At 49.1% G+C, this 11,313-nt stretch overlaps 1 protein-coding gene across 1 annotated transcript; it reads left to right on the forward strand.

The window, feature by feature from the left end:
• The first annotated feature begins 795 nt into the window (after positions 1 to 795).
• PITHD1 (PITH domain containing 1) lies at positions 796 to 9,806 on the forward strand. Its single transcript, XM_037882019.2, has 6 exons — positions 796 to 1,041; positions 3,572 to 3,615; positions 3,855 to 3,932; positions 6,003 to 6,107; positions 6,775 to 6,883; positions 8,878 to 9,806. The coding sequence occupies exons 1-6, from the start codon at positions 841 to 843 to the stop codon at positions 8,977 to 8,979; spliced, it is 639 nt and encodes a 212-aa protein (XP_037737947.1). The 5' UTR covers positions 796 to 840; the 3' UTR covers positions 8,980 to 9,806.
• The last annotated feature ends 1,507 nt before the right edge of the window (positions 9,807 to 11,313 follow it).

An 11,313-nucleotide genomic window follows, 5' to 3' on the forward strand; every position in this document is an offset into this window, starting at 1 on the left:
TGGGATAAACCTGTGTCAGGGTTTAAACCCAGAGTATCAGGCGCTTGTCTGTCCCTCCCACTGCAGAAAATCACCTTCGTGCCCTGGCCCCTTCGCTGAACTTTTAGTACCTCCCTGCCCCTGCCCCCTTCCTGCCAACCCCTGGGCATTTGCTGTCCCCGCCCCACTGACTTATGGGCAGCTACTGCCCTCCTCCCTGCCAAGTCTGACCATGGCACCTGCAGCTCCCCCACCCCACTGACCCCTGAGCACCTGCTGCCCCCCACCCCGCCCCGCTGACGCCTGAGCACCTGCTGCCCACCTGCTGCCCCCCCCGCCCCGCCCCGCCCCCCTCTGACCCCTGAGCACCTGCTGCCCCCCCAGCTCCCCCACCCCACTGACCCCTGAGCACCTGCTGCCCCCCACCCCACTGACCCCTGAGCACCTGCTGTCCCCCCAGCTCCCCGCCCCACTGACCCCTGAGCACCTGCTGCCCCCCACCCCACCCCACTGACCCCTGAGCACCTGCTGCCCCCCGCCCCGCCCCCGCCCCGCTCTGACCCCATGGCACCTGCTGCCCCCCAGCTCCCCTCCTCACTGACCCCTTAGCACCTGCTGCCCACCCGCCCCACTCCCCTCCCCACTGACCCCTGAGCACCTGCTGTCCCCCGGCATTAGCCCCCTCCCCATACCACGTGACAGGGCTGGACCAACCGCGAGGGAGCGCCCCCCCCCCGCCCCGGCGGCGCGTCACGTGACGCAGGAGCCGTCGCGGCTGAGCCGCCGTCCCCGTCACGTGAGCAGGCGGCCGCGCTCCGACGCCGCGCGCGCTCCCTCCTCCCGCGGGCCGGCGGCGGGGCCATGGCGCACGGGCACGGGCACGGCGCGGGCGGCTGCTGCTGCGGCGGGGCCGAGCGCGAGGAGCCCCCCGAGCGCCGCGGCCTGGCCTGGGGCCTCTACCTGCGCATCGACCGCGAGCGGCTGCAGTGCCTCAACGAGCGGCGGGAGGGCAGCGGGGCGCTGGTGTTCCGGGCCTGGGAGGAGCGGGCGGACCGCAGCCAGGTACCGGCCCGGGGGGCGGGGCGGGGCGCAGCCAGGTACCGGCCCGGGGGGGGCGGCCAACTTTTCTAATACAGAGAACCGAATACCCTGACCACGCCCATTTTCAGAGACCACGCCCATTTTCTGAGGCCACGCCCACTCCACCCCCCCCCCCCGCTCGCTGTCCCCCATCATCACTCACCAGCTCATTTTCATAGGGCGGGGGTGGGGGACAGGGATGAGGGGTTTGGGGTGCAGGAGGGGGCTCGGGGCTGAGGGGGGCAGGGGGTGGGCTCTAGGACTGAGTTCGGGTGCGGGAGGGGGCTCAGGGCTAGGGCAGGCGGTGGGGGTGGGGGTGAGGGAGGGGGTCCCGGGGGCTCCAGGCGGCGCTTGCCTCAGGTGGCTCTAGGGGAGCTGCCGACAGGTCCCTCTGGCTCCGAGTGCGCTGCCCCCGCCGCTCCCATTGGTCGTGGTTCTCAGCCAATGGGAGCTGTGGAGCCGGCACTTGGGGCGGGGGCAGCAGCATACCTAGGGACGTACCGGCTGCTTCCTGGAGCTGCGCGGAACCTGGTAGGGAGCCTGCCTGCCCTGCAGCACTGCTGACTGGACTTCTAACGGCCCGGTTAGCGGTGCTGACCAGAGCAGCCAAGGTCCCTTTTTGACCAGGTATTCCAGTAAAAAAACCAGACACCTGGCAACCCGGGGCAGGGGGAGACAGGTGCCAGCAGCACCAGTGCAGCCAGGTGTTCCTGTAGTCTAGGAAGTCTTTAAAGTCCCCCCATATCCTGAACGGCAGCGGGTGTGGCTGCTCGCTGGGGACCTCATCTCTGCGCCCCTGCTGGGGGTGGCCGCTGGGCCCCAAGAACACAGGGCTGGGAGGGAATCCCCTGGGGTGTGCAGTTTAGCTGTCCCCCTGCTTCTCTCTCTCCCCGCCCCCTTGCTGTCGCAGCCACCCGCTATGTGATCCTTGCCTGCCTCCAGCCCCTGTGCTGGCTGGGCTCTGCAGCTGCTCCTGTGGTGGGGGTCTGGGTACCTAGTGCTCCGCCGTCAGTGGGGGTTGCACCATGGGGGAAAGCAGGCAGGGCGGGCTGAGAGATTCCAGGCTGTCTCCAGTGCCCTGGCCCTGAAGCGCCAGCAGTGAAGGTCCACGCTTCCTGTTTGTGGACCTCCCCTAGAGCTTCGTTCCATCTGGGACACTGACCCTTCAGGAGTTCGGTTCCTCTGATTCGGGTTGCTGCTTCCCAGATGTTGCTAGCGCATTCGCCATACCAGTTCGTCCTTGGCTTTCTTCGCTTTCTCTCTCCTCCCTTGGGTACCCAATTCAATGCTTGCTTGGCATTGAATGTTCCAGTCCCAACCACCTGAGCCTTCTTTCTTTGTTGGGGATTTCTAACATGCCCTGCTTTGTCAGCTCCGTTCTCCGTGCTCTTGCATTTGTGATTTTGACACTCTGTGACATGTAATGTCTTTCTCAGCCGTCTGTGGTGGGCAGCCTCCAATCTGCCTTTGTTAGCCAGAGCTAAGGGCCATGTGTCTGCTCCATACAGCAGCGTGTTCAGTACAATCGCATGGTATAGTCTGACCTGTAGTTTGGTGTGGAGATCTCTGTTTGACCAGATGTCATTCATTCTATTTGTATACCAGCATAACTGTATTTGTTGGGGGTGGCTTTTCCAAAATAAGTATACTAGCACGGCCCCACTGTGGATACACTATACCAGTAAAAATCACACTTTTGTGTTTCACTTGAGAAGGCCAGAATAAGGTATGCCAGTAAAAGGGCAGTTCTGCCTTTATAAGCTGCATCCACACTTGGCTATAGGGGTATAGCAATACTGCCCATGTGTGCCTAGTGTAGATGTGGCCTAAGGTCATGTCTATGCTATAGACTTCTTCTGGCACAGGCTTGTCAGTCAGGAGGTGTGATGAGGTGTGATCCCTGACCAATATAGCTGTGCTGGCAGAAGCCCTTAGTACGAGTAGACAGTTATACTGGCAAAGGTGTCTTCTACTGGTATAGCTTCTTTTGCTTGTAGAGGTGGTTTGTACTGGTACAAAGTGCAGCTTTGCTAGTACAGTTGCATTCACACTAGGAGCACTTTGCTGGTATAGCATACTGGCATCCCTATACCAACAAAGTACTCCTAGCATAGATGTGAAATTAGCCATAACAAAAAAAGCCTTTGTGTCTCACGCCTCAACAGAGATTTTCTAGTGTATGCTTCGGTGGGTTTTTGGATTAAATCTCTTTCTACTGGATACATTAGAACACTTACTAGTACAGTATCTGTGTAAATACAACTGAACTATAATTTTCAGTGTAAACAAAGTTCCCTGGCTAATGCATTGTCCATATTGTTCATTCATAATTCCCAAAATAAAGTAGTGCATATTAACATGGTTCTACTATATTAGCACAAAGCTTCCGAAGGAATACAGATATGAACGGATGCAGAAGGAAGTGCATAGGAAGCGTAATATATGGCATTACAGCGTATCTTCATTAACTGCTTCTAAAGGATTATTTTTAATCCAGTTTTGTATCTTTTAGTTTGTCGAAAGTGATGATGAAGTCGAACTTCTGTTCAATATCCCGTAAGTACCTGCTTGGCACCATTTCGTGCCCTGTTAGCACCTGATGGACTTAGTTTTATTTGTGGCTGGGTTCTTTGCTCACTAGAGTCTCCCTTGAATGCTCTTGGGAAATAAACTAGAAAACAAGTTTGGGTGATGGCAGCTCTTCTTCACTGAGATTTACTGAATTGTGTGATGTATAATCAAGACTAACTGGAAGATAGTGGAGGGGAAGTCACTGATTCTGTGTTTCGTGGCAGGTTTACAGGCAACGTGAAGCTAAAAGGGATAATTGTGATGGGAGAGGATGATGATACACACCCATCAGAGATGAGACTGTAAGTGGAACTTGGCCTGGCTACCAGGAAAGATCATGTTGGGCAGATATTGTATAGAGTGTCTATTTGCACAGTTGTTTTAGAGCAGAGTTTTGAAATCTCCAAGCAGTGTTTTTACCATCTCCTCAGTTATGGTCTTCCATTTGCTGTGTGTAGCCAAGACTGAACACTAGAGCGACTCATACTAAGGGATTGTATTTTTTTACCTCATTGCTTTTTAAAAAATAATTAAATACTTTGCATTGGGAAAGGAAAAGCTAAAGTTCTCATTGCCCAATGACATCCGTATTCCTATTCCCATTTTATAGATGAGAAGGACACTAAAAGCCGGAGCAGGCATTGGTGTCAGAGCTCAAATCAGAAACCAGGAATACCTGACTTCCAGGCCTGAGTTTAGGCCAGGCTCCCCTTTCATATTGCTGAGTTGAAGCTCCTATATTAGATTAATATTAATGTTCTAGCCTGGTCTGGGGCCGGGATTGGGGCCTAGATCACTAGAGCCCTGCATGGATACAAAATTTGCATCCGCATCTGATCCACAAACATGGTCTGTGGATACAAAGCAGATATCTGCAGATTTCCAGGGCTCTGTACATCATGCTGTGCTCCGCTGAGACCCGGGCTACTGCTGCTGCTTCCTGCCCTGGCTGGGGGAGTGGTGTGGCATTGACAAGGCACTGGGATTAGGAGCTCTGGCAGGCCTCGGGGGAGACACTGCAGTGCTAGCTGGTAAGGAGCTGAGACCAGGATCCACCACTTGGAGCACGAGTGGGTGTATGTGTGGCGGGGTGCCTAGCTCATCCCCCTGCTGGGGCAGAGGCCCCTCACAGACCTGTTTGTGCTTCAAACAGAGGATCCCGGTCTCAGCTGTTTGCCAGCTGGTGCTGCTGTGTCTCCCGCAGGCCTGCTGGGGGCCACCGTGGGGCAGGCCGGGGCTCCTAATTGCTGCATGTTGTCTGTGCCACACCGCCTCCCAGCTGGCTGGCAGGACAGAAAGCAGCAGCAGTGGTCTGGACTGGAGCTGAGCTCATGGTGAGCTGGGGCTTGCCCTGGGCCGGGCAATTGTTGCTGCCAGCCTACCTCCCTACTGCTTCAGGAGCAGCCCGATACCATGGTTTTTCTAAAGAGCTCAGAGGCAGAAGTAGAAATGTTGTTTGAAAAATTATGTTATTGGGCTAATTTTACAATTTCTGTGAAATTGTGACTTATTCAGGGCCCTAATCATCACTTGGCTTTCCATCAACGGCAGCTTTTCCCCTCATCTTTGCTCTGTCTCTCATGCACTGAAATCCTAACCCCTCTCTATATATAGAATTTATAGAAATGTAGGGCTGGAAGGGACCTTGGGAAGTCATCAAGCCCAGCCATCTGTGCTGGGGCAGGACCAAATAGACGTTTATCCAACCTGTTCTTAAAAATCTCCAATGATGGGGATTCCACAACCTCGTCTGGAAACCTGTTCCAGAACTTGACTACCCTTATAGTTAGGAAGTTTTTCCTAATAACTAACCTAAATCTCCCTGGTTGCAGATTAAACCAATTTCTTCTTGTCCTACCCTCAGTGGACATAGAGAACAATTGTCTTCTTTATAGCAGCCCTTAACATATTTGTAAACTCTTATCAGGTCCCCCGTCAGTCCTCTTTTCTCAAGACTAAACATGTCCAGTTTTTTTAACCTTTTCCTCATAGGACAGATTTCCTAAACCTTTTATCATTTTTGTTGTGCTCCTCTAGGTTCTCTCAAATTGTCCACATCTTTTCTAAAGTGTGGCACTCAGAATTGCACACAGCTGAGGCCTCATCAGTGTGGAGTAGAGCAGGACATGAACTGGAAGTGCTGTGGGTGGCGAATGTCTTAAATCTACAGCTCTGTTCCTTGCATCATATCAGGAATTGTCAACACACTATGAGCAGTAAACAAGAGCAAGTGCTGTTTTCTTGGCTGATCCAGTTGTGTGTGTGTGTTCCACAGGACAAAGCCAATTTAATAACCCAGTGGTGGGAAGAGAGGGGAGATAAATAAATCAATTATGCATTTTAACCACTGTTGTGTTTTTCTCCACTCCCAGGTTCAAGAACATTCCTCACATGTCATTTGATGACACAGCCAGAGAACCGGATCAGATGTTCAGTCTGAATCGAGATTTAACAGGAGAACTGGAGTATCCGACAAAGTACGACACAGGCTCTTCCCTTCTCTTGTGGTGCATCTGTTAGGGACGCACTGGAGTTTATTCCTCTTGGAGTCAATGAGTTTGTGTTCCTTTTGTCGGAGCCTACTCATATGCTATTCAATGGTTAGAAAGTGTTAGTAGGGGGAGAGCAGTTCCTTCACTCACATTGTAACATCGCATCGAATAATAGAATGTGCTTTTTACCTGCCTTTTCTGGCTCTTCCCGGCACTCGTGTTGGAGTGAGAACTCTGTCCCTAAATGGTGTTGAAGACCTTTTCCCTGGGGAGGGAAGATCTTGGGTCTTGTATCCTGGAGGCTCCCCAAACGGAATTCTCAATGCCTTGTCTCCTTCACCTCTTACACCAAGGAGGACTGAAGAAGGCTCCTTTTACTGTTCTGCAATCTACCAGAGGAGTCACAAGTCAGACACACCAGGTGCTTCCTTCACCCTCCCTCCCGGTTCTTGTTGATCCAAGGAGTGAATGGCTAAGACACCAGGTCTCCTACATGGCACTGCTTAGTCTCCACACCGCAATAGGCTTTCCTTTTCAAGTAGCACCTTCATCCTCTTCCGTGCAGAAACTGCTCCAGAAATTAGGATTTATTTCCTGGGTGACTGGTTACATGCTGAACTCTGAACTCAGTCTGTTTTGTTTTTTCTTCCAGAATTGCTCGTTTCTCAAATGTTTACCATCTCTCCATCCATATTTCCAAGAATTTTGGAGCTGAGACAACAAAGATCTTTTATATAGGCCTGAAGGGAGAGTGGACAGAGGTGAGTGAGAGTGGGGAGAAAGTGAACACACAACATCACAAATGCAGAAGTCGGTTCAAATTGCAGCTTGTATGGTTGGTCTGTCTAGGTGTGGTTATTTATAAGAAACTTGGATAGGGCTATGGAGACTTTTTTTTTTTTTTGAGCAGTAACTGAGTTAATTTGCTGAACTGAATCAGAACCCAAATAATGCTTGGTTAGTTTCTTTCTCTGTATCCCACATGAACTGTTGTGATTCTGGTGCTTTTCCATTGAGAAGGAGGGGTGGGAACCCAGAGGTACAAAGGATTCCCGCCTCATGCAAAAGATATATAAGATATATAAGGAACAGAACAAAATGGGCAGCCATCATGAGAAATCTCCTAGCTACCACCTGAGCTGGAACAAGGGCTGTACCAGGGGAAAGGAAAGGATTGTGAACAGACTCGGAAGGCGTCCAGTCTGTGAAAGAAAGTCTGTTAAGAAGTGGGAGGTGCTGACTGTGATGGGTTGGATCACAGAAACCCCCTTGGGAACTGCCAACTGATGTGCCAAGACTACTTCTGCCCCTGCTTTCCCTGCCAGCTTGGGACTCCAGCACCTTGTCTTGTTGAGCCAGACATGCCAGTCTGCTCCAACAGAGACCCAGGGTCTGGAACATGTGCCCAAAAGCTACAGACTTAACTGAAAGCAACTTAAGAAGTGTTCCTGTCCTTAACACTCAGATGCCCGACTTCCAATGGGGTCCAAACCCCAAATAAATCCTTTTTACCCTGTATAAAGCTTATACAGGGTAAACTCATAAATTGTTCGCCCTCTATAACACTGAGAGAGAGAGATGCATAGCTGTTTGCCCCCCTGGTATTAATACATACTCTGGGTTAATTAATAAGTAAAAACTGATTTTATTAAATACAGAAAGTAGGATTTAAGTGGTTCCTAGTAGTAATAGACAGAACAAAGTGAATTACCAAGCAAAATACAAAAATTAAAACTCAAGTGTAAGACTAGTACAGTAATAAAACTGAATACAGATAAAATCTCACCCTCAGAGATGTTTCAATAAGTTTCTTTCACAGACTGGACGCCTTCCGAGTCTGTTCACAATCCTTTCCTTTCCCCTGGTACAGCCCTTGTTCCAGCTCAGGTGGTAGCTAGGAGATTTCTCATGATGGCTGCCCATTTTGTTCTGTTCCACCCACTTATATATCTTTTGCATGAGGCGGGAATCCTTTGTACCTCTGGGTTCCCACCCCTCCTTCTCAATGGAAAAGCACCAGGTTAAAGATGGATTCCAGTTCAGGTGACATGATCACATGTCATTGAATGGCTTCATTACCCACTTGCCAGCCCACAGTTATACAGGAAGACTTACAAGTAAAACAGAGCCATCTACAGGCAATTGTCCTGGTTAATGGGAGCCATTAAGATTCCAAACCACCATTAATGGCCCACACTTTGCATAACTACAATAGGACATCAGAGTTATATTTCATATTTCTAGTTTCAGATACAAGAGTGATACATTTATACAAATAGGATGACCACACTCAGTAGATAATAAGCTTTGTAATGAGACCTTTTGCATGAAGCATATTCCAGTTACGTTATATTCACACTCACTAGCATATTTTTATAAAAGACTGCAACGTCACATTGGCATTGCTGTTGGATTTATTTGAGGGATATTTTTTGTCACAGGCATGATTCTGTTAAGAACCAGATACATGCAGAAGAAGCTGCAGTCTTGCAACTACAGGTTTAAAACGTTGAAATAGGATAGGTTCAGCATCAATGGAGGGATGACTTGTAATGTAAAGCATTTCTTGAGCTGGGACAGGTGCCTGTGCCTCAATGGCTGGCACCAGATTCAGTTTGGGCAGATCTTGGGAAGGGTGGGAGAGACTACTTTGGACAGAAGTGAAATGGGAAGAGCTGGTCAGATTCTTTTTTTTTTTTTTTTGAGTGGAGTAAACTGAGCTTTAATGGGACTAAATACGTTTGCCTTGATTCAGGCTTATCGACATGAAGTGACTATCTGCAACTATGAAGCATCAGCAAACCCAGCAGACCACAAAATTGATCAAATCATGCCGGAGACCCACTTCATTTCCTAATAGTAGTACCAGGATGCTCCCAAAAGCTTCATGATCAATACACTGAGTTAATGGACTGACTCTGAAGAGAACAGATTCTTAGGGCACTGGAGAGAGTGGTGAAATAGCTTTTATTTCTTGTCTTTGCCCTGGGAAGAAAGTGCTAATGCATGAAATCTCTTTTATAAAGTTAATTGATTGCTAATGGCAATCATCTGTTGGGTGCTTCAGCACACTGAAGAATCAGGCCTTGATGTAGTGGAGTGTGTCTCCTCCACAGTGGCAACCTAGTGGCCTAATCACTTACGTTGCCAATTGAAAATAAAAGCATATCCTCTCACTGTCTATGCCCCAAGCTTCAGGATTGGTTTGTGTCTGAAATGCTGGTTATTGGAGGCAAACAACACCTTGTGAGCAGTGAAACATTCTCTGGTTGCTACTCTGTTATCCCTGGGTGTTGAACAATTGCTGCTGGTGTGTGAAGCTTGAGCCTAACAGTGACTTGATGTAGGGTTATTGCTGTATTGAGGAGAAAGGAATTGTAAACTAAAACTTGCATCTTGAGATTGTTTCCCTGAAATGTAAATTCTGAGGGAAATCTAAAACTGTGGGAGAGATGCTGGATCCTTAACATATATAAAAGTGAAGATACAGGATTGTATGGTTGAGGGGGCTTTGCAGAAAGCATTTAAAGCACTGTGTGTTCATTTAAAGTTGTGGCTTTTCACTGAAGGTATGGAGCCTCCACTCCATGTTAGAAGCCAGAGCTGGAGACCTAGGAGTTCCTTTAGGCACAACTTTATAAGGAATGTAACTATTCTTTCCTAATAAATCTATGGCAGGTGTAATTTGTTTCATTTCTTGTGTCCATTCCTGCTGCATCTTGACTTATGTGTAGCAGTGTACCTGTTTAGTTGCAGAAAGGGTTTAATGCAACTGAGTGTACCTCACAGATGTGGGGTGCTTTGCAGCCAAACAATTCTATCATTAAATACACACTGGTAACCATGCTCGAACAGTCAAAAGAGCTATGAATCTAGCAGCCCCAAACCCCTTTATTCACCATTAATGGCTATAGCTAAGCCCCAGTAAAAAGTTTCTGCAAACAATTATGAAAAGTGGTGTGCGAATCTTTTGTATCAAAAAAAGTGTGCAGGCTTATAGGTCCAAAGCAGTGGTAGTAATTCGCTACCACTGGAGCAACAAGCCTCAGGCTTATTTCAGTGCTTGCACAAATAAGATCTGTGATGGATAACCTAGCTATACATTCCATTCATGGCATAGGTATGAGGTTGGCAGCTGGGGTAATCAAAGTGTATTACTTGTGTAGTCTTGTATCCTCAATGAGGATGACATCTGGTAGTGATTGGAGTGGCATGCTGCAATCTGTAATGTTTGTTTCCTGCGGTGCTCAAGGAATGGGGAAAACATTAGATCTTCCTCTTAATTGCTTTGTATGTGACACATCCAGTTAAAGTTGTCTGCAGTTATGTATATACAAGCTTCTTTTCATACCTTTGCACAAACTTCCATCATGAAGAGCAGGCTGTAACTATAACCGGGTGTTAGGGTGACTTACAACTAACTTTTTGCGCCTGGAATTTAAGTTCAAAATTGCCATAAACTGCAGTTTTATGGCACTAACTCTGGTTCAAGAAGGGATTTAAAATATCTTTATCAAATGTAATCCTACCCATTAGTCTAGACAAAGAGAACTGTTTCTCTGAGGTAGCAATTTCACCTTATAGGCAGAGGGCAGAAATTGCAGGATGAAATGTCACTGAGATAGTAACTTTGTCTGTTTGAGGGGGGCAGTCTGGGTTTCAATCAAACCAATTACAACTGTGCTGCTGGTTGTCGGCATTTTTAATTCTTTAGTAATGCAGTGACAGGAAAGGGTGTGTGTGAATGAGTGTGCATGATCTTCTCTAAAGCAAAGAAATAGCTCAGCCAGCTTCCTCAAGCAATGCTGCTCCTTATCTCCCCCCCTCCCCACAAATTGTGGTCTTAATATCACTCAGGGACATTTATTCTAGGAAATACCTGCTATTCCCCCCTGCACAATACTGCCGGCACTTTCAGCTCCATTACCTAAACCACCCTGGGACCGTAGTAGAAAGTGGGTTTCCCACAAACCCTGTGACTGCGGGGGAGAGTTCAGGCCCTGGGGCCTAGTAGGGCCCATGGTGGATAAATCACTTTGGGCCTTTGCCCAGATATCCGCCTGGGGGCGAGGAGGACCGGCTTGACTCGAACGGGGCTTATGTTCCCCATCGCCGGGCAGGGTGACTAACGGCCTGTTGCCTGGGGAGCGGGGAGAAACAAACCGGCTCTGCTCGGTGAAACCAGCAGGCC

The sequence above is a fragment of the Chelonia mydas genome, chromosome 19, assembly GCF_015237465.2.
Source record: "Chelonia mydas isolate rCheMyd1 chromosome 19, rCheMyd1.pri.v2, whole genome shotgun sequence".
Lineage (NCBI taxonomy): Eukaryota > Metazoa > Chordata > Testudines > Cheloniidae > Chelonia > Chelonia mydas.